General features: G+C 39.1%; 1 protein-coding gene and 11 pseudogenes across 6 annotated transcripts; 10 read left to right on the top strand and 2 right to left on the bottom strand.

Moving 5' to 3' along the window:
• Nucleotides 1-64: 64 nt before the first annotated feature.
• Nucleotides 65-1,266, top strand: LOC104726084 (putative long-chain-alcohol O-fatty-acyltransferase 1). The gene has a single exon (XM_010444862.2). It carries the CDS (start codon nucleotides 65-67, stop codon nucleotides 1,100-1,102), a length of 1,038 nt encoding a protein of 345 aa, XP_010443164.2. The 3' UTR covers nucleotides 1,103-1,266.
• Nucleotides 1,267-1,412: 146 nt separating this feature from the next.
• Nucleotides 1,413-2,665, top strand: LOC104728905 (putative long-chain-alcohol O-fatty-acyltransferase 3 pseudogene; annotated as a pseudogene).
• Nucleotides 2,666-3,052: 387 nt separating this feature from the next.
• LOC104726082 (putative long-chain-alcohol O-fatty-acyltransferase 2 pseudogene) lies at nucleotides 3,053-6,040 on the top strand (annotated as a pseudogene). Its single transcript, XR_015572845.1, has one exon. The product of XR_015572845.1 is annotated as a putative long-chain-alcohol O-fatty-acyltransferase 2 pseudogene (transcript).
• LOC104726081 (putative long-chain-alcohol O-fatty-acyltransferase 3 pseudogene) lies at nucleotides 4,882-6,040 on the top strand (annotated as a pseudogene). Its single transcript, XR_015572847.1, has one exon. The product of XR_015572847.1 is annotated as a putative long-chain-alcohol O-fatty-acyltransferase 3 pseudogene (transcript).
• A 171-nt stretch (nucleotides 6,041-6,211) lies between these two features.
• LOC104726080 (putative long-chain-alcohol O-fatty-acyltransferase 4 pseudogene) lies at nucleotides 6,212-7,997 on the top strand (annotated as a pseudogene). The gene has a single exon (XR_015572846.1). The product of XR_015572846.1 is annotated as a putative long-chain-alcohol O-fatty-acyltransferase 4 pseudogene (transcript).
• A 908-nt stretch (nucleotides 7,998-8,905) lies between these two features.
• Nucleotides 8,906-10,176, top strand: LOC104726079 (putative long-chain-alcohol O-fatty-acyltransferase 5 pseudogene; annotated as a pseudogene). Its single transcript, XR_015572855.1, has one exon. The product of XR_015572855.1 is annotated as a putative long-chain-alcohol O-fatty-acyltransferase 5 pseudogene (transcript).
• A 180-nt stretch (nucleotides 10,177-10,356) lies between these two features.
• On the top strand, nucleotides 10,357-11,592 carry LOC104728904 (putative long-chain-alcohol O-fatty-acyltransferase 4 pseudogene; annotated as a pseudogene).
• A 268-nt stretch (nucleotides 11,593-11,860) lies between these two features.
• Nucleotides 11,861-12,899, top strand: LOC104728903 (putative long-chain-alcohol O-fatty-acyltransferase 7 pseudogene; annotated as a pseudogene).
• A 313-nt stretch (nucleotides 12,900-13,212) lies between these two features.
• LOC104726078 (putative long-chain-alcohol O-fatty-acyltransferase 9 pseudogene) lies at nucleotides 13,213-14,276 on the top strand (annotated as a pseudogene). Its single transcript, XR_015572870.1, has one exon. The product of XR_015572870.1 is annotated as a putative long-chain-alcohol O-fatty-acyltransferase 9 pseudogene (transcript).
• Nucleotides 14,277-15,619: 1,343 nt separating this feature from the next.
• On the bottom strand, nucleotides 15,620-18,093 carry LOC147935449 (uncharacterized; annotated as a pseudogene).
• A 1,251-nt stretch (nucleotides 18,094-19,344) lies between these two features.
• Nucleotides 19,345-20,050, bottom strand: LOC147935448 (uncharacterized; annotated as a pseudogene).
• A 442-nt stretch (nucleotides 20,051-20,492) lies between these two features.
• Nucleotides 20,493-21,599, top strand: LOC104728901 (putative long-chain-alcohol O-fatty-acyltransferase 4 pseudogene; annotated as a pseudogene).
• The last annotated feature ends 389 nt before the right edge of the window (nucleotides 21,600-21,988 follow it).

Raw genomic sequence — 21,988 nt, 5'->3', positions numbered from 1 at the left:
TTAATACAGGACCACGCCCAAACACTGGTGCTTCCTCAGAATTAGCAAACAACAGATCTGAGAAATGGAAGAAAACTTAAGAAACTTAATCGAGGTATGGATCTATGCGTTAATATCTTTATCTTACTGTTATTTCATATCATCTAAAATCTCCAAAGGTGTTCTTCGTCTCCTCTCTATCCTTCCAATCTGCATTATGTTTCTTCTTCTTCCTCTGTTACTCTCTTGTGTGCACTTTTGCGCCATTTCAGCTTTGTTTCTCTCATGGCTCGCAAACTTCAGACTGATTCTCTTTGCCTTTGATCAAGGACCTTTTTGTCCACTTCCCCCTAAACTCTCCCGTTTCATATGCTTTGCTTGTTTGCCCATCAAAATCAGACAAACCCCTTCTCCAGATGCGATCAAGAATCTTCGTTGTAATAATGAACCTATGCCTAAATGGGTCCTGGCTGTCAAATTTTTGGCCTTGGGCGTCTTGTTACATGTCTATGAATACAGGGATGGTTTGCCTCGGTTCGTTGTCTTGGCTCTTTATTGTCTCCATTTATACCTTGAGGTGGAACTTGTCTTGGTGTTTGTTGGGGCCGTGGTATCTACTCTTCTTGGCTGTGACATCGAGCCAGTGTTCAATGAGCCCTACCTAGCCACCTCTTTACAGGACTTCTGGAGCCGCAGATGGAACCTCATGGTTTCAGCCGTCCTACGCTCAACGGTACACATCCCCGTTCAGCGTTTTTTTAAACACTTACTCCATCCCGACGGGGCTACGTTTGCTGGGGTCATGGCCTCGTTCTTTGTCTCGGGCGTGATGCATGAGCTGATCTTCTTTTACATGATCCGTCAGCCTCCAACTTGGGAAGTCACTTGTTTCTTTGTCTTGCACGGTGCTGCAACAGCCACTGAGATAGCGGTGAAGAGAACACACTGGTGGAGGCCACCGCACCGGGCTGTCTCTGGTCTTGCAGCGTTGACGTTTGTGAGTCTTACGGGCGTTTGGCTATTCCTCCCTCAAATACTGAGAAACAATGTTCATGAGAGAGCGATTGGTGAATGTTTATCAGTTATTGACTTTGCCAAACGCAAGTTATTCACTTCTCCATGATTCTTTTTTTGTTTTGTTTTTTTTTTCAATGCAAAGGCTAAACTTAGTTTCTCTTCAATGTGTGAAAGAAACCGAATATAGAAGTGTGAGACACGTTGTGTAGAGTATGAAGCATTCTTAAAGCGCAACAAAACTAATAATATGGCTTGCAGAATTTAAGAAAAGTCATGTAGACAAGAACACGAAAACCTCAAACAATGTGTCTAAAAAGCTCTCTAACGAATGATGAATCTAGAGATGCAGAGAGAGGCAACACTAGTTTATTAATAGTCCGACTCTGTTAACAACATGTGTAGCTGTCATATCTTGTTTCCACAATTTTCTATTCTGAAAGTGTTTGATTCAATCTTATTATTTTAAAAATACACATCTTCATCAAGTCAAACCCTCGGTGATTGGAAAAAAAAAAATAGAAGAAGATCTAGATTCTAGAGACATGGAGGACGAATTCAAGAACTTCATCAAGGTTTGGGTTTCAGAAATAATCTCGATAATCTTATTGTTACTACATATCAACTAGAATCAAAGCTGGTGTTTTTCGATTGCTCACTGTTCTTCCTGTCTGTGCTCTCTTTCTTGTTCTTCCTCTGTTTTTTTCCTCTGTTCACTTCTCTGAACTTACAGCATTTTTCCTCTCATGGCTCGCAAATTTCAAACTCATCCTCTTCTGTTTCGATCAAGGCCCTCTCGTCCCACTTCCCTCAAATCTCTTCCGATTCGTCTGCTTCACTTGCTTCCCTATCAAGCCTCAACAAAACCCTAATCCTCAAAATCAAACCCCCAAATGGGTTTTCGCCATTAAAGTTGCCATGTTTGGTGTGTTGTTACAAATGTATGGATACAAAGAATATATGTCTCCAACTGTGATACTGGTTCTCTATTCTCTACATATATACTTGGAGCTTGAGTTTGCCTTAATGCTCGTCAAAGTATTGGTCTTTGTCACTCTTGGGTGCGATCTAGAGCCACAGTCCAATGAACCATACTTAGCCACCTCTCTTCAAGACTTCTGGGGTCACCGGTGGAATCTTATGGTCCCCGCGATCCTCCGACGGCGGTTTACATCCCGGTCCGGCGACTTGCCAAACGGATAATGAACTCCGATCAGGCTTTGTTCTTGGGAGTTTTCGCAACGTTCCTTGTCTCCGGTGCGGTTCACGAGCTGATCTTCTTCTATATGACGCGTGACATGCCTACAGGGGAAGTCACTTGGTTCTTTGTGTTACATGGAGTTTGCACGGCGGCGGAAGTGGCTGTGAAGAAGCAGAAGTTTGTGCGGCGGTGGTGGAGAGTTAGTCCGATGGTGTCACGGCTTCTCACGGTGGGGTTTGTGGTTGTGACGAGTGGTTGGTTGTTTTTCCCTCCTCTTATACGGAGTGGCATGATCGTGAGACTCGCTAACGAAGCCTTTTTGTTTATTGATTTCGTCAAGCACAAGCTTTTTTACTTGCAAGTGATAAATCGCTAAATTATTATTCAAGAGTGTGAATGTGTTACTATAGCTAACACTAAAGAAAGGTTTATGTGATCTAGAAGTCAAATCGTAGAAACGTCTTTGTTTTATATAGGTCATCTACTCGTTGATCAAATGATTAATGAAGAGCAACTATAATAGTGACTATTAATTCATAATCGTAGTATCCGAAATATTAATTCTGAAGAAATTAGAAAGACTTTCATTGTTACAAACATTAAGAAAATGACTTGATGGACTCTTTCATTAACAAGAATACAAGCAAGAAACCCCATTTATCCTCTCTTTTTGTTTTTTACAACATTTGAAATATTTTTTGAATAATCCAAAACAGAAATGACGCACACTTAGACATATGTGAAACGTAATAACATTTATGGATTTTGACATTTTTCCATGTTTTTTTGGATAAATATTACATTAGTCGCATACTGCACACAATTAGCAACCGACAGAACCAAGAGAGAAAGAGAGAGATGGAAGAAGAGTTGAGAAACTTAATCAAGGTATGGATCTCTGCCTTAATCTCCATATCTTACTGTTACTACATCTCTTCAAAACTCCCCAAGGGTTTTATACGTCTCCTCTCTCTTCTTCCCATCTTCATCACCTTCCTTCTTCTTCCTCTCCTCCTCTCTTCTGTTCACTTCTGCGCCATCTCAGCTTTCTTCCTCACATGGCTCGCAAATTTCAAGCTCCTTCTCTTTTCTTTCGATCAAGAACCTCTAAGCCCACTCCCCTCAAATCTCTCCCGTTTCTTCTGCTTCTCTTGTTTCCCCATCAAAGCCAATATTCGAAACCCTTCTTCAAATCGAATCTACAACAAACCTATCTCTAAATGGGTTCTTGCTATCAAACTATTGATCTTTTCCTTCATATTACATGTGTACAGTAACAACTATGATAGTGATTTATCTCAGTTCGCTTTCTTGGCTCTCTTTATCATCCATGTTTACCTTGAGGCAGAACTTATCTTAGTCTTCGTCCGTGCCTTGCTCTCTACACTTCTTGGTTGTGATCTCGAACCGGTCTTCAATGAACCTTACTTAGCCACTTCTTTACAAGACTTTTGGAGCCGTAGATGGAACCTCATGGTCCCAGCCGTACTCCGTCCAGCCGTCCACATTCCGGTTCAGCGAGTTACTGCACCGTTACTCGGTGTACAATGGGCTTTCTATGCTGGAATGCTAGCTACATTTCTTGTCTCAGGGTTAACGCATGAGCTGATTTACTATTATATCATCCGTGAATCTCCAACTTGGGAAGTCACTTGCTTCTTTCTGTTGCATGGAGTTGTAACTTCCGCGGAGATAGCGATTAAGAGGACGCGGTGGCTTCCTCGGCCGCACCGGGCGGTATCAGGTCTTGCGGTTGCGGCGTTTGTGCTCGTTACTGCCGGTTGGTTGTTTTACCCTCAAGTGTTGAGAAATGATGTGCATAAGAGGGTGATAAATGAATGTTTATTGGTGATTGACGTTGTTAAACACATGTTGTCCATATTTAAATGTAACGTCTAATTAATCAGAAGAAGAGTTTCTCTTTATCCTCGTCATTGTTATTATCAAGGGCGGATCCACGTTAGGTAGGGAGGGGCAGTTGCCACTGTCAAATTTTTTTAGACTAATGCTATTTTATAACAGTTTTGAATTATGACCCTGGTATTAAATTCTTTTTTGCCCCTGTTACTCAGGTTTTTCTATATTCACACGTTTTTGACATAAAATGCGTCTTCCAATCTATACAAAACCAAGTTAAAAGTCCAACTTGTCTATTTATTTTACCAATATTTCAACTCGTATACTTTTAATAGCATTGTGTTACTTAAAAAATTAACCAATTTTTTTAAATGGATTGTCTTTCTTAGATAAAATTTGAGTTATATTTTTCACCAAAAAACTTGAATTCTTATAGAAATTTTTTTCCGTTTCAGTTAAAATTTGCCCCGGCTAAATTTTTTTTCTAGATCCGCCACTGGTTATTATCGCCAAAGCCTCATGCGTTACAAATTTGGACACTCCAATGAAGTCAATGATTATTGTGTTTTTAAAAAAATTCAAATGAAGAAAAAGACAATTTTTCAATTAATTTTTCTTTGTTGTATTCTTTTATATCAGAGCCGTATCAACCACACTGCTTCCGGATCTACTGGAGGAGTGTTGAGATATAGAGAGAGGCAAGACCTACAGGCTACAGCTTTATTTTTCCGAATTTTCTATTCGGACATGTTTTGATTCAGCCCTATTATTCTATTTACACATCATATAAAGTCAAAAACCTTGGGAAAAGAAAAACAAGATCTAGAGAGATGGATGAAGAACTCAAGAACTTCATCAAGGTTTGGGTTTCTGCAACAATCTTGATATCATATTGTTACTACATATCAGCTAGAATCAAAGCTGGTGTTTTTCGATTGCTCTCTGTTCTTCCTGTTTGTGTTCTGTTTCTTGTTTTTCCTCTGTTTTTCTCCTCTGTTCACTTCTCTGGATCCATAGCATTTTTCCTCTCATGGTTAGCAAATTTCAAACTCATACTCTTCTCCTTCGATCAAGGTCCTCTTTCTCCCCTTCCCCTAACTATCTCCCGGTTCATCTGCTTCACTTGCTTCCCAATTAAGCCACTACAAAACCCTAAATCTCAAGATCAGTTGCCTAAATGGGTTTTCGCCATTAAAGTTGCCATGTTTGGTGCGTTGTTGCATATGTATGAATACAAGCAATATATGTCTCCTTCTGTGCTATTGGTTCTGTATTCTCTGCATATATACTTGGAGCTTGAGTTTGCCTTAATGCTCGTCAAAGTATTGGTCTTTATCACTCTTGGGTGCGATCTAGAGCCACAGTCCAATGAACCATACTTAGCCACCTCTCTTCAAGACTTCTGGGGTCACCGGTGGAATCTTATGGTCCCCGCAATCCTCCGGCCGGCCGTTTACACCCCGGTCCAACGACTTGCCAAACGGATAATGAACTCCGATCAGGCTTTGTTCTTGGGAGTTTTCGCAACGTTCCTAGTCTCCGGTGCGGTTCACGAGCTGATCTTCTTCTATATAGCGCGTGACATGCCTACAGGTGAAGTCACTTGGTTCTTTGTGTTACATGGAGTTTGCACGGCGGCGGAAGTGGCTGTAAAGAAGCAGAAGTTTGTGCGGCGGTGGTGGAGAGTTAGTCCGATGGTGTCACGGCTTCTCACTGTGGGGTTTGTGGTTGTGACGAGTGGTTGGTTGTTTTTACCTCCTCTTATACGGAGTGGCATGGTCGTGAGACTCGCTAACGAAGCCTTAATGCCCATTGATTTCTTCAACCGCGAGTTATTTTATTACGCTGAATCATGATCTATGGATTATGTGTCTCTTCTATAGCTGGATTAGTAAATCGTACTTTGGTCAGATAATCTACTCGTTGATCAAATGATTGATGTAAGAAACCAAAATCATAAATTGAATGACTATATATACTTTTGGGTTATATAGACCTAATAGAAAAATCAAAGCTATATATCAAAGCTTGAGAGAGGTTGTTTCACGTGTGATTAGTCACCAGTGGGGGTTAGTAGATGTCCAATCGTGGAACTGTAGATCATGTAGTCGTTGGTCAAATAATTAATATTGAAGTCTGGATGATCTTCTCGCCAGACATTTCTACACAACAATGATTGAAATTGCACCCAAGAAAAAAGAAAACAAAGGCTAGTTTAATTTTCTATTTGGTTCTTGTCTAATTCATTCTGATTACTTTTGTTCTCACACACGCAACCAGTAAGTTCCAAAACCTCGATGTTTGCAAGAACTTTTAGAGCACCAAGATTAGGAATTCTACATTAACCTTTTCCTTAACTTACGGTTAATTACTACTACTTAGAAGCAAGAATCAGAGCTGTTTCAATCAGACCAAACCAAATCCTTCCGGATCTCATGGAGAGTAGGCATGAAGAAAGAGAGAGAGAGAGCGCTGCAAAACTAGTTGTTTTTCTGTCCGAATCTTTTTACAATCTATCAAGTCGTCAAATTGCAAGTTATTTGGTTTATCGAGTTTATATTTGATTATTTAAAGTATGTAACAACTAGATAAAATCTAAACCTCGGTTACTCAAAAAGAGAAAAAAAAAAAAAAAAAAAAGATCTCGAGAGATGGAGGAAGAACTCAAGAACTTCATTAAGGTTTGGGTTTCAGCATTCATTTCAGTTACTTATTGTTACTACATATCAACTAGAATCAAAGCTGGTGTCTTTCGATTACTCTCTGTTCTTCCTATATGTGTTTTGTATCATATTTTTCCTCTGTTTTTCTCCTCTGGTTCCGCTGCTTTTTTCCTCACATGGCTGGCCAATTTCAAACTCATCCTCTTCTCCTTCTTCGACCAAGGTCCTCTTTTACCAACTCCACCTAGTATCTCCCAATTCATCTGCTTCACTTGCTTCCCCATTAAGCCACTAAAAAACCCTAAATCTCAAGATCAAAAGCCTAAATGGGTTTTCGCCATTAAAGTTGCCATATTTGGTGTGTTGTTACAAATGTATGAATATAAACAATACATGTCTCCGACTATGCTATTGGTTCTCTATTCTCTGCACATATACTTGGAGTATGAGATTCTTTTAGCTCCTCTGAAACTTCTGCTTAGTATCACACTTGGGTGTGACCTCGAGCCACAGTTCAATGAACCATACTTAGCCACCTCTCTTCAAGACTTCTGGGGTCGTCGTTGGAACCTCATGGTTCCCGCGATTCTCAGGCCGTCCGTCTACGTCCCGGTACGACGAATGGCCGGTCCGAAAATGAACTCTGATCAAGCAATGTTCTTGGGGGTTTTTGCGTCGTTCCTAGTCTCCGGTGCAGTTCACGAGCTGATCTTCTTCTATTTTACACGTGAATCGCCTACAGGAGAAGTCACTTGGTTCTTTGTATTACATGGAGTTTGCACTGCCGCTGAAGGAGCGGCCAAGAGGACGAGCTTGGTGCGGCGGTGGAAGATGTGTCCGATGATTTCACGACTACTTACGGTGGGTTTTGTGGTTGTGACTGGTGGCTGGTTGTTTTTCCCTCAGCTTACAAGGAGTGGCATGATCGAGAGACTCGCTGATGAAGCATTTGTGTCCATTGATTTCGTCAAGCACAATCTTTTCTACCTTTGGAGGAATAGATCGCTAAAATCGTAGACAAGGGGGGACGTACGTTACGTAAACCGGGGCACTTGCCACGGTTAAACTTTTGAGATTAATGTTATTTTACATGAGTTTTTAATTATTCCCCTGCTAAAATATTTTTTATTGCCCCTATTACCCTATTTTCTTCTTAGATATACTTTTTGTGTTGTGTATAATATTAAAATATCCTACAAATACAAAACAAAAACTTAATTTTGTTTATATTTCCTATGTTAACAAGCCCATATTCTATTAATAAAACAAAATTTTGTTACTTATATTAACTTGAAACTAATCAAATATTTTTAACTGATATAATTTTATTTAAAAAAATAATAAATAATCATTTAATATTATTGCCCCGGATAAAATAATTTTTGGATCCGCCACTGATTGTAGATTAATGATGTTTTCTATATAGCTAATTTTATCAATCATATTACTTTCTATGGATTTGGGAAGAAAACTAATATCTTCGATTAAAAAATGTTTGGTAAAATACTAAAATGTTGAATCGTGAAAACGTCATTGTTTCTACGCTTACGTCTGGAAATATTTTCAAAGTTAATGATTATGTCCAACAGTGCAAATTAATTATTTATTTTTAAACGAAACTACGTTCTCTAAATTTTGGTTGGTTTAGGCGTTTAGCGCAGAGCTATGGTTTCAGGATGTAGAATCTCGTAACAAAAGTCTATATACTACAACATACACAAATAGCTATTTGGTCCACTGCGTGAATATATTTTTGGTCCAACATATACATTTAGTCTACTAAATGAACCGAACTTGTGTATGATAATTTGTGAACAACAAGTTTATGTTGTAGCCAACATTTAGATATTATTTAGGTTTCCACGAACAAATTTAATCTATGTGTGGGCAAAATAAAGTTTTTAAAAACCTTTGTGGACAATCTGAGTTGAATCAAACAATATCTTTCTCAAGCGACCAAAATAAAGTTGCACTTACTATGGACCAAATGGCTAACCATTCCTTCTCTGGCATGGTCCTCACCCCAAGGAGATATTTACCACTAGCTATTTGTGTGGTTTCGGATATTACAACCATTTACTACCCAAGGACCCGATATTAATGCTCTTTTTTTGTATTCAATCTACATCTCACCCGCTTTATGTAATTGATGTTGTCTCTGTAACAATTTAACTACTAGGGTTTTCCCAGTTAAAGACCAAACGATATACTAATATATATAGCAAAGTTAAAACCTTGGTGATTGCCAAAAAAAAGCAAACTATGGATGAAGAACTCAAGAACTTGATCAAAGTATGGCTTTCTGCAATAATCTCGATATCTTATTGTTACTACATACCACCTAGAATCAAATCTGGTGTTCCTCGATTACTCTCAGTTTCCCCTGTCCTTGCTCTGTTTCTTGTTCTTCCTTTGTTTTTCTCTTCTATGCATTTATCTTTAATCACAGCGTTTTTTCTCACATGGCTCGCTAATTTCAAACTCATCCTCTTCTCTTTCGATAAAGGTCCTTTAATCCCAATTCCATCTAATCTCCCTCGGTTCTTCTGCTTCACTTGCTTCCCAATCAAGTTTCAGCAAAACCCTAAGTCTCAAAACCATTTGTCCAAATTGGTTTTCGCCATTAAAGTTGCAATCTTTGGTGTGCTGTTACATTTGCATGGTTACAGACAAAATCTGCATCCGATTGTAATGTTGGGTCTCTATTTTGTTCATCTCTACTTAGAGATTGAGATTATTTTAACGTTTGTCAAAGTTCTTGTTTTTATCTCTCTTGGCTGTGATCTTGAGCCACAGTCTAATAAACCATACTTAGCTACATCTCTTCAAGACTTCTGGGGTCGCCGGTGGAATCTCATGGTTCCGGCAATTCTCCGGCCAGCCGTTTACGCTCCAATGCGGCGAGTCTCTGAACGTAGAATGAGTTCCGGTTGGGCACTGTTTCCGGGGATTTTGGTGGCGTTCATCGTCTCCGGTTTGGTTCATGAATTGCTCTTCTATTACATGACACGTGAGATGCCTACAGGAGAAGTTACTCTCTTCTTTGTGTTACATGGGGTTTGCACTGCGGCTGAGTTGGCGGTGAAGAAGAAAACCACGGTTATGAAGCGGTGGCGGTTGAGTCCGGTGGTTTCGAGGCTGCTCACGGTGGGGTTCGTGTTTTTGACTGGTGTTTGGTTGTTTACACCTCAGCTTAGAAGGAGCGGCGTGATGGAGAAATTCACATATGAAGCTGTGTTGGTCGTTGAGTTCGTTAAGAAGAAGTTATTTACTTTGTTGGGACTTGGGAATATCAATGACGAGTTTTAAATAAGTACAAGCTGTTGTGTTGATCTCATTGCTATCTCTATCTATCTAGTATTCATGACATTCATTTTTATATTCATGTATGTCACCCTCAATATTGGACCATAAAAGTCCGTAAATGGTGGGTACGTAAGTAACGTAACTAGTGTTCTGTCATATCGTACATCCCACTGATCCCATTAAAAACCAGCCTCATCAGACAGAACGTAGAAGCAAACTTGGTTCGTTGTCTCCGAGCACATGCCTTAACATGATGATTTTAATTTAAGGTTTAAGCTCATTCCCATTACTTACTATACACGCAAAAACTAAGTTAAAAACTTTTACAAGAATTCTCAAGATCACAGTAAAACAAAACAAACAAACAAAAGATATGAGAGAGATTGAAGAAGAGTTTATAACCTTCATCGAAGCTTGGGCATCTGCAATAATCTCAATATCTTATTGTTACTACATTTCACAAAACATCAAAGCTGGTTTCTTTAGATTAATCTCTCTTCTTCCCGTAGGTGCTCTGTTTTTTGTTCTTCCTCTGTTTTTCTCGTCTGCGCATTTCTCTTTCCTCACATCTGGTTTCCTCACATGGCAAGCCAATTTAAAGCTCTTACTCTTTGCTTTCGATAAAAGTCCTCTATCCACAACTCCCCCAAATCTCATCCATTTCCTTTGCTTCATTTGTCTACCCATCTATCCCCAACGAAACCCTAATTCTCAGGATCCTTTCCCTAAATGGCTTTTTGCTGTGAAAGTCTTACTCTTTGGTGTTGTTTTACATGTGTGTAGTAATCACATAGAAAAGTTACACCCGATTCTGCTATTGGGTCTCTATCCTCTGCATGTATACCTGTCACATGAGATTCCCTTAACGCTCCTCAATGATTTGCTTACTATCACTCTTGGTTGCGACCTCGAGCCTCAATTCAACGAACCATACTTAGCCACCTCTCTTCAAGACTTTTGGGGCCGCCGGTGGAATCTCCCTGTCTCAGCTCTTCTCCGGTCAAGCGTATTCATCCCTGTGCGGCGAGTATGCAGCCACTTAATGAACTCCGAACGTGCTGCAATCATCGGGGTTTTGGCTTCGTTTCTCGTATCCGGTTTGCTTCATGAGATGATGTTCTTCTATATAACCCGTGAAGCGCCTACATGGGAGGTTACTTGGTACTTTGTGTTACATGGGGTTTGCACGGTGGCTGAAGTTATTGTGAAGAGGAAAAAATTCGTGGGGCGATGGATGGTGAGACCGGTTGTTTCACGATTGTTGACGGTGGGGTTTGTGGTTTTGAGCGGCGGTTGGTTGTTTTTCCCTCAGATCAAACGGAGCGGCGTAATTAAGAGATTCGCCAGTGAATCTTTGTTGTTCACTGATCTAATAAAGCATGACTTGTCTATTTTCTTGGGATTGGTGGAACCCTGATATTGCGGATACAAAAAAAATGAATAAATTTAGAATAGGAATATTTAAAACTTTGTGTCATTGGACAATTTGTAAAATATGTTACAAAAATCACCAATATATATATATATATATATGTTTATATTAATCTACTCATGTGTATGTTAAACTACAAATTAAAACAGTACCAAAAATAAAGTTATTATTAGTTGGCTAATATTATTTTACTTTTGTGAATACTTTTTTGGTTATTCACATGAAATCATAAGGAGGATTTTTTTTTTTTTTTTTTTTTTTTTGTATACAGAGAAAAGGACTGATTTTTAATTCGGACAATCTCAAAACCTCTGTTGGCTGTAGTGGGTGGGTTGTAGACTTTTGTAGTTGTTGTAAAAAGCCAATCTCAAAACCTCTGATATTGCTAAAACAGTAAAAGTAAAAAAAAAAAAAAAAAAAAAAAAAAAAGACAAAAAATCTGAGAGATGGAGGAAGAAATCAAGAGTTTGATCAAAGTAGGGGTTTCAACAATAATCTCGGTATCTTACTGTTACTTCTTACCACCAAGAATCAAATCTGGTGTTTATCGATTAGTCTCTATTATCCCGGTCTGTGCTTTGTTATTTGTTTTTCCTCTCTTCTTCTCCTTTGCAATTTTCTCTTCCACTACAGCTTTTTTCTTATCAGCTATGGCCAATTCAAGGCTCATCCTCTATTCATTCGATCAAGGTCCTCTCTTTCCACTGCCCTCAAATATCTTCAGATTCGCCTGCTTCACTTGCTTCCCAATCCAGCGTAAGAAAAACCCTAAATCTCAAAATCATTTCTTCACGTATGTACTAGCCGTTAAAGTTGCGATCTTTGTTGTGTTGTTATATGTGCATAACGACGTGCTAAGCCTTCCTCCCTCTTTGAGTTTTTGCCTCCATCCATTGTATGTTTATTTGTTACTTGAGATTCTCTTAACCCTCCTTAGAATGCTAATGACCATCGTTCTTGGTTGTGACCTAGAGCCACATTTTCACGAACCGTACTTAGCCACATCTCTTCAAGACTTTTGGGGTCTCCGGTGGAACCTCATAGTTTCGTCGACTCTTAGGGCATGCGTTTACATTCCTGTGCGGCGTGCTTGCCAAAGCGTTATGAGCTTTGATTATGCAATGTTGATTGGTGTTTTTTGCTACGTTTGTAGTCTCTGGTGTGGCTCACGAAGTGGTTTTCTTTTATATAACACGTGAGATGCCTACAGGGGAAGTCGCTTTGTTTTTTGTGTTCCATGGAGTTTGTGCGGTGGTGGCCGGTGAGACCGGTCGTTTCTTGGCTGCTAACGATGGGATTTGTAAATTTTACTGCTGGTTGGCTGTTTCTTCCTCAGTTGATACGGAGCAAAGTGATGGAGAGATGTTCCAATGAAACCTCCTTGATCATTGATTTCTTTAGACACAAGTTGCTTCATATGTCCCAATGAATTGCATTTCTAGGTGGATTTGTGTAGGATTATTGTTATCAATTCTCATTATTTAATGTAACCATTGTATAAAACTGACAAAAAAAAAATGAACGTATCAACTATCAAGAAAGAAGGTATGCATCTGATTCTGTAAGTTAATATTACAAAAATTCAAAATTGCGTTACAAGACTAGACTTAGCTAGGACCAATGTAGAAGCAAAAAATGGTTTATCTTCTACCGTTATCTACCTGTAAAACCACATGCCTTAATTTCATTCTGATTCTTGTGTATATTACACGCAATGATTAAGTTATAACCTCGGTGATTTTGAAAAGCAACGCAGCAAAGGAAAAGTTCTCAAGAGATGATGGAGGAAGAAGTCAAGAACTTCATTCTAGTGTGGCTTTCTGCAATAATCTCAGTATCTTACTGTTACTACGTATCATCCAAACTCAAAGCTGGTTTACCTAGATTACTCTCAGTTCTTCCCGTATGTTCTCTGTTCCTTCTTCTTCCTCTGTTTTTATCCTCTGTGATTTTCTGTTCACACACAGCGTTTTATCTTTCCCTTGCAAGTTTAAAGCTCATACAATTCTCCAACGAGGAAGGCCCTCTTTTTCCAGTTCCCCCAAATCTCTACCAATTCATTTCCTTGACTTGCTTACCCATCAAGCTTCAACAAAACCCTAAATCCATAAACCATTTTCCCAAATGGTTTTTCGCTGTTAAAATTGCAATCTTTGGTGTGATGTTACATGTGTATAATTACATACAATATCTCCCTCAGATTCTACTATTAGGTCTGTATCCTCTCCATGTATACTTAGAGCATGAGATTCTTTTAACCTTACTCAAATCTGTTGTCAGCATCACACTTGGATGCGACCTCGAGCCTCAATTCAACGAACCATACTTAGCCACCTCTCTTCAAGACTTTTGGGGTCGCCGGTGGAATCTCATGGTCACGGCTATTCTCCGGTCAAGTGTTTATTCTCCTGTGAGGCGAATTTGCGAATACTTAGTAAACTCCGAGCGGGCTATGATCATTGGTGTTTTAGCTACATTCATAGCCTCCGGTGTGGCTCACGAGGCGCTCTTCTTCTTGTTAACCCGTGAGCCGCCTACCGGGGAGGTCACTTGGTTCTTTGTGTTACATGGAGTTTGCACGGTGGTTGAAGTGTTGGTGAAGAAGAAGACTTTTGTGGGGCGGTGGCCGGTGAGACCGGTTGTCTCGAGAATTGTCACGGTGGGATTTGTGTGTCTGACCGGTGGTTTGCTTTTCTTCCCTCAGCTGAAACGGAGCAGCGTGATGGAGAGACATGCTAATGAAACCTTGTTGTTCGTTGATTTCTTGAAGCGCAAGTTTCTGTTATCTTGATTAATTCAACTTTATTATTACAAGTTTTTTCCCTTGCATGATTGTCTCGTGGAATGATGGAATAAAACTAGAAAAATAATACATCAATCCTAATTTGATTAAAATGATTGTGGTTATAAGATATACGAAAATAACCGAACCAAAATTGGAAAGGAAAGAAAGAAATTAACCTTCTTTCTCAAAACAACTTTGTAACAATAGTTTCATGATGTAAACAAATTAATACAGTTATCACACTTTGATAGATGAAACTATTATACTACTTATCGTACTGTTACTACTTATCAGTTATCACCAAGAATCAAAACTGGTAATTCTCTATTATCCCGTATCGCATATGTGCACTGGTCTTCGTTCTACCTCTCTTATCGTTTGATTAATCCATAACATTTTTTTACCTCAACAAAGTATCATGAATCAAATACAATGTGTTATTAAAATAACAATACGGTCGAAAGTTCATAATATTGTCCTGTACGTATGACTTGATATTTTCATTATAAAATAAGAAGGGTTGATTAATCTGCGTACTGATCTTGTGTAACAAACTTAAGAAGCAACCATCATCTTCAAACGAGAAAAGAAAAAACACAAAAGCAACCTACGAAGCTGCGTTGTGGATGCATCACGTAAACTTATACATTTTTTTGCTAAATTGCAAATATCATATAAATGAAAGTTTGGTTTTCCAACCTTTACATTGGTTTCTTGGCAAAAAAAATAAAACAAGAAAGCAATACTTTTATCCAATACTACAAGAAAATAGGTCATTTGCGACTCTAGTAATCGTCGCTCAATAGTCGCAAAAAAGGGTTTTGCGACTCCTTAGCAACTATTTGTGATGGTCGCTAAAAAACGGTCGTAAAATTTGTTGGTCGCAACATGGTCGCTTATTTGCGACGGATTTAGGACTATGTAATATAGTCATATATTAGCGACGTTTGTGTGACCGTATATGGTAGTTGCAATTTCCGACTAAACTGCAACCAAGTCTATTTGAGGACATTTTTGTGACTGTATAGAACAGTCCTAACATTTTTGTGATTGTATAGAATTAGGACGATTTTGGGACTAATGTAAAAGTCTGTGTTTAGCGACTATTTTTGTACTTTGGATTGGTCACGAAGTGGTCATATTTTTTGAATTGGTTTGGTCACAAAGTAGTTAAATTTTTTGAATTGGTTTGGTCACAAATTTGTCACGGTTTAGCAATCCTAAATCTGATTAATTTCGGATTTTGAAATGATATTAATCAAAAGGAATGATGATTTAAGGTACTAATCATGAAAACTTATCATCCTAAACAAAAATATCCTCCAAAAAGTATTCAAAAGCAAAACAAGTTCATAAAAAAAAAACAGGGAATTGCAACACATTCAGTTGGAAGCAGTATTAGAGGAAGGGGAATTGGCAGCTGGACTGGAGGCTGGTGTGGTGCCTCTGTCAGTGGGTTGTGCATTGGTTGCAGGTGCGGTAGCTGGATGGGTGGTCGCAGGTGTGGATGATTCAGGAGGAGAAACCATAAAAGTTTCAAACTCAGGATTTTTTTCTTTCATGAAGAGGAAAAGCCTCTTCAGCTCAGCTTGAGACTCTCGGTGTTCCTGATCACGTCGTGCATTCTCAGCCTCGTGTTCAGAAATCTTGCGCCGAAGTTGATCTTGAAGCTCCCCAATAGTTGATGGAGAAGCGCTTGCATAACTATCTGTACTTTTCCTTTTCTTTAGTGTCTCCACAAGTGATCCAAGTCCAAATGGGTTGCCTTTGTGGTCTGTATGACTACACTAAACCAAGAGATAAACATTCAGTAATCATCACAGACTAAATGGAACCAGATTTAAAAAAAAAACAGACAGAATCGAATTTACCTAAAGGAAGATTTCATTTCTTTCATCAAGGGAAAGATTATGATGTGTTGAACTCTCTGAACCATCTGGACCATCTTCCTCCGTTTCAGCTTGTATCTCTTCTATGGTCCTCTCATACGTCTCAGCAACTTGTTTGGCTTTTTGATCCACAAATGTTCCATCCGGACGAGTGTGTGTTTTAAGAAACACTTCCACCAGTGACACAGGACGCCCCAACTCTTCCTCCTACAATGATAGTGAAACAGATTAAATCATGGAAATATCAGAAAAACTTTGAGCTGAATTCGACAAAAGAGAAGTCTTACCATCTCTTGATGAATTTGCACAAATGATTTCTGACCAGCTAAGTGTTTGTGCACTCCAAGACCTCCACAATCAGAGTTTCTGCACTGTGAAACATTCTCACTCTTCTCAATTGCATCAGGGGTGTCCCAATGTTCCAACATAAGAGGCCATAATTTTTCACCAATCCATGGTGGTTGTACACCACTCCTCTTAGCTTGACTGACAATTCCTTTCATCCTTTTCTTGGCTATCTTCAAGAAACCTGCTTTAACAAGCTCAGTAATGCCGATATCCCAATTGTACTTCCGCTACAATAACACAAAACATAGTTAGCAATAATACCAAAACATTGTTAGCAATAATAACATAAATAAGGAGTAAACCTTACCACAAATGTACTGAAATATCGCTCTTGAATGGGCAGTGGAGTAACCTTCCAACTGTAGTAAGGCCCATCAAACTTTCTCCTCAATATTCCAAAAATCGCTCGAGACAGCTGACCTTTCTGCCGGTTAAACCTGTTATATAAAATGAGTACGTCTCCTACTAAATATGGACTTGAAACAATTGAAACAAACTATTGAATATCAAACAACAACCGAAACAACTGACACTTAAAGCAACAACTATACTTATTGAATATCAAACAACAACCGAAACAACTGACACTTAAAGCAACAACTATACTTATTGAATATCAAACAACAACTAGAATTATTGACACTTAAAGCAACAACTACAAACTTAGACTTATTAAATATCAAACTTAGACACTTAGACTTGTTGAATATCAAACAACAATTAGAAACTTAGACTTATTGAATATCAAACTATTGAATATCAAACACTTAAAGCAAGAACTACACTTATAGACTTATAGACACTTATAGCAACAACTACAAACACTTATAAACTATTGAATATCAAACACTAAAAGCAACAACCTCGCACTTATAGACTTATAGACACTTATAGCAAAACCGAGTAAGCAACCTAGTAATCAACATTTGGATCAAAAGCAACCGAGTAATCAACAACTACACTTAACTTCTACACTTCAAGAAACTTAAAGCAAAAGCAAAGGAAAGAGTTTTATACCACAGCGTTTCGACGCCAGGGATAGGATGCTCAGACAAGAGTGGTAGTCGTTCTCGGCCTGGAAGTCTTAGAAAATCATCCAACAGCTCTTGGTAGTAATCGACATTTGGATCTTGTTGCTCTTCACCATTATCTTCCTCTTTACCATTATCTTCCTCTTCACGATTAGGGTTTTCTTGCGGTTGATGAGGAGGCAGTTGGTGAGGATTTGTCCTCCGCGGTTGATAATGAGGCGGTTGATGAGGAGGAAGTTGGTGAGGATTTGTCCTCCGCGGTTGATGAGGAGGCGGTTGATGAGGAGGCAGTTGGTGAGGATTTGTCCTCCGCGGTGGATAGGTACTCGGCGGTGTAAGTTCCCTCCATAGTTCAGGATGTTCCCTCGACGGTGGATGGGTACTCAGCGATGGACTCGTTATCGGCGCTGGATTTGTCGTCGGCGGAAACTGAGAAGGTCGACTTTGGTGTGAATGGCTTGTCGATTGTGTCCGTTGAGAGGGGTTCGACGAATGAGAAGACAAACTGTTATTCGCATTGTAGATCCGGACACCTGTGGCGGTTCTGGCACCGCGACCTCTGGAAGAAGCCTTACCCTTAGGAGGCATTAGATCGAAGGAGAGGAAGGAGAGATTGGATTGAGAGATTAGATCGAGAAGGAGAGGAAGGAGACGATTGAGAGATTAGATCGAGAAGGAGAGGATTGAGAGAAGGAGAGGATTTAGAGGATTTAGAGAAGTAGAGTTGAGAGGTTTTCGAGAGAGAAAACCCTAGATCGAATTGGAAAAGAAGGAAGAAGTGTTTAATCGTTTAATGGGTTTGCCTAGTTAATAACGAAACTACGTCGCAATTTCGTCGCACATTAGTCGCATCCAAAATAATTGGGGGGGGAGGGAAAAACGCCAAAATTAATTAGATTAATTCCACTAATTAAGTGGTGGGAAGATATACCGCCAAAACACGGTAGCAAATCAGTCGCAATATAGTCGCAAAGCAAGTCTCAAATTAGTACCAAAAGAGTGACAAAAGTCTTCAGTCGTAACATGGTAGCAAATCAGTCGCAATGTGTGACTATTTTAAAACTACCTAATTAAAGTCACAAAATAAAAATCTTGGATTCTACACATTATGAACAATATGTATCACTAAGGAGAACTCATAGTAGTAGTATAAAGTACTTGTAATAGTAAGATTTAGTTAAACAATGTTTACATTACTTAATTTTGATTTTTCTTCATTGGAATATATTCTTATAAAAGAACATGTAACACTTAGGATAAATTTTGAACTTATGGATGTTTAGTTTATAGTCATTGAAATTTAATACTTTGAGAAAGTTATTATTGATAAGGTGAGCAAAACAAAGCATAAACTTCAACTTAAACATGTAGATGAATCTCAAATGTGAAATTTCAAAATAAAAAATAAAGAGAGTGGCTAAACAGTCTTAAAAGAGTAGCTAAATCAGGTGTTAGTCGCAAAGTCTTCAGATATTTGTCACAATATAGTCGCAATTTGTGACTACTTTGTTACTTGTTAGGGGTAAAAAATGTGGACGCAAATAAGTCCTCAATATGCGACGTTTTTGCGACCATCCTTACCGACTATAGAGCTGGTCACAGAGTAGTCGCAAAATTGTGACCATTATGAGACGAATTTGTTTTCGACGCAAAATAGTCCTAATGTAATCGCTTATTTGAGACCCTTTTATGACGTTTATGTTTCGTCGTTAATAAGCGACGTTTTTCTCTCCAATTTTTTTGTAGTCGCTTAGTCGTCGCAAATTAGTCTAAAAAACGTCGCTATATTTTGCGACTGGATATGTAGTCACAAACTGTATTCCCAAAATGCAGGTTTTCTTGTAGTGCAGGTGACTCATTCACATTATAACCACAAGCTCATTAGGTTCTTGAACCGCTTCTTGAACTGACGAGCAGTGATTGAATTTCTGACCTCTCTATCAATGCCTTTGAATATCACAGAAGGCAGAACATAATCTTGATTTTGCAAAAGGTTATTTCTCTGTTTCCAAATGGCATATAACACTGTTTGCGCCACCAACTTCCGAAGAGTAGCAGGGGTTCTTTTGTTTCTAACTCTTGTCCAAGCTATCAGGTCTGCCCAGGTGTTGAAGCGAATCTGGGGTAAGTGAAGTCTTGAGCTTACCATATGTCAGATAGACACAGCAAAATCACAAGTTAGCAGTAGATGGTCCCTAGTCTGACAAGTAGAACAAAGACTGCACTGAGTGTCAATGTTCATCCCCCATCGAGCCAACCTTTCTTTTGTAGGGAGCCGATTAAGGTTGGCGACCCACATGTGAAAAGCATTCTTAGGGGTCGCACCTTTGAACCACACAAATTTGAACCAGTCCACTTCAGCAGCTCTTGGTCTTAGCACAGTCCAAGTTTTTGATGAAGAGAACCCTTGACAACTTTTTTCCTCAACTACCCAGTCATAGTGATCCATACCTCGATCAGAAGAAGGGAGTCTAGTGCTTGTAAGATGGATTTGTAGAAGCATAGCCTGATCTGAACGTGGCGCTTGCCATTCTCCAACCAGCATCATTAGTAGCCTCAAAAACTTTAGCTTGAAGAGGAACTCCTAAACTTCGTGGTCCAGCTGAACCTATGTATTTGATAAGAGGACCGAAGGGTGTCCAATTGTCAAACCAAAAGCTAGCCCTTCTTCCATTACCGATGCAAGACTTCTCAACCTCAGATATGTTACGCGTAAACTTATACATAAGAAGCTGCGTTGATGTTACTTTAACTTCAAATATGTTTTAAACAAGACTGAAACGAACTTGGATCAAAGTAGAAGCAACTTGCTGTCAGAATCTTCTTACCATCTCTGTAGCTGTAAAACCACATGACATACCCCTAATTTTCTATTTGGTTAGTTATTCTGGTTTCTTATTATACACGCAACAGTCAAGTTTAAAACCTAGATCAGTGATTATAATTAAACGTCAGAAATTCATACGTACGAAAAGAATATCTGAGAAATGGAAGAAGAACTCAAGATATTGATCGAGATATGGGTTCTAGCTACAATCTCAGTATCTTATTGTTACTACTTATCAACCAAAGTTAAAGCTGGTATTTTTCGATTTATCTCGGTTCTTCCAGTTTGTGCTATGTTCCTTGTTCTCCCTTTCTTCTTTTCCTCTCTGCATCTCTGTGGAACCATATCCTTCTTCCTCTCAGGGACTGCCAATTTAAAACTCATACTCTTGTCCTTTGATCAAGGTCCTCTTTGTCCAGTTCCACCTAATCTAGCTCAGTTCATCTGCTTAACTTGCTTCCCAATCAAGCTTCAACAAAACCCTAAACCTCATGAAAACCATTTCCCCAAATTGAATTTTGCCATTAAAGTTGCCATCTTTGGTATGCTGTTACATTTTTATTTTACAAACAAAATCTGCCTCCGGTCTTGCTATTTGCTTTCTATTCTTTACAAATATACTTGGAGTATGAGCTTTTCTTAACCCTTGTCAAAGTTCTTGCCACTATCACTCTTGGGTGCGATCTAGAACCACAGTTCAATGAATCATACTTAGCTACCTCTCTTCAAGACTTCTGGGGTCGCCGATGGAACCTCATGGTTTCAGCAATCCTCCGGCCAGCCATATACGTCCCTGTGTGGCGGCTCTGCAAAGGCCGAATGAGCTCCGATTGGGCTAGGTTTATGGCGGTTTTGGCGACGTTCATCGTCTCTGGTGTTGCTCACGAGGTCTTTTTCTTCACTTTAACCTTTGAGATGCCTACAGGGGAAGTCACTTGGTTCTTTGTGCTACATGGACTTTGTACTGCCACGGAAGCAGCAGTGAAGAGGACGAGTTTGGTGCAGCGGTGGAGGATGGGTCTGATGGTATCACGGCTACTCACGGTGGGGTTCGTAGTCATGACCGGTGGTTTGTTGTTTTTTCCTCAGCTTACAAGGACTGGCGTCATGGAGAGACGAGCCGATGAAACTTTGTTGTTCATTGATTTCTTCAAGCGCAAGTTTTATTCCTTTGGGTGATGTATAATCTTTTGTTTCCTAACGTGATTGCGTATAATTGTTATTAGCAAACACGTGATGATTTCTATAAATTGTGAAACTATGCTAAAACTAATATGCACTTGTATGTGTATTTCAATATTAGATTCAACTTAAAAACAGTACACAACAGACTCCGGCCAATATATATTATGAGTTCTAACTATTAATAGAAGTAAACGAAATAGCTTACAGATTGATGAAGTGATTGGAATCAACGTATTCAACGCTATATGTCGATTCTAAGAAGTAAAAGGTTGCTTCTAAGTTGTAATTAAGCTATTTCGTTTATTTGTACTTTTGTTATCTTAGTAATCACATTTTTTTTTATAACTCAGGAGTGATCTTAAAGGTTTCCTACACCCAAAGACTAATCTCCTGGGGCCGGGAGAAACATGTTAAATTTCGAACCCCCGTGGCCAATGCTACTCGAACCTAGGTGACAGGACTTTTCTCCCT

The sequence above is a fragment of the Camelina sativa genome, chromosome 11, assembly GCF_030686135.1.
Source record: "Camelina sativa cultivar CO46 ecotype springtype chromosome 11, ASM3068613v1".
Taxonomy (NCBI): domain Eukaryota; kingdom Viridiplantae; phylum Streptophyta; class Magnoliopsida; order Brassicales; family Brassicaceae; genus Camelina; species Camelina sativa.
The sequence above is the reverse complement of the archived record's forward strand: the minus strand, read 5'-3'. Positions and strand labels throughout refer to the sequence as shown.

What these genes read in the sequence shown, in the direction of transcription:
- LOC104726084 (XM_010444862.2), top strand. Translation starts at nt 65, where the DNA reads ATGGAAGAAAACTTAAGAAACTTAATCGAGGTATGGATCTATGCGTTA.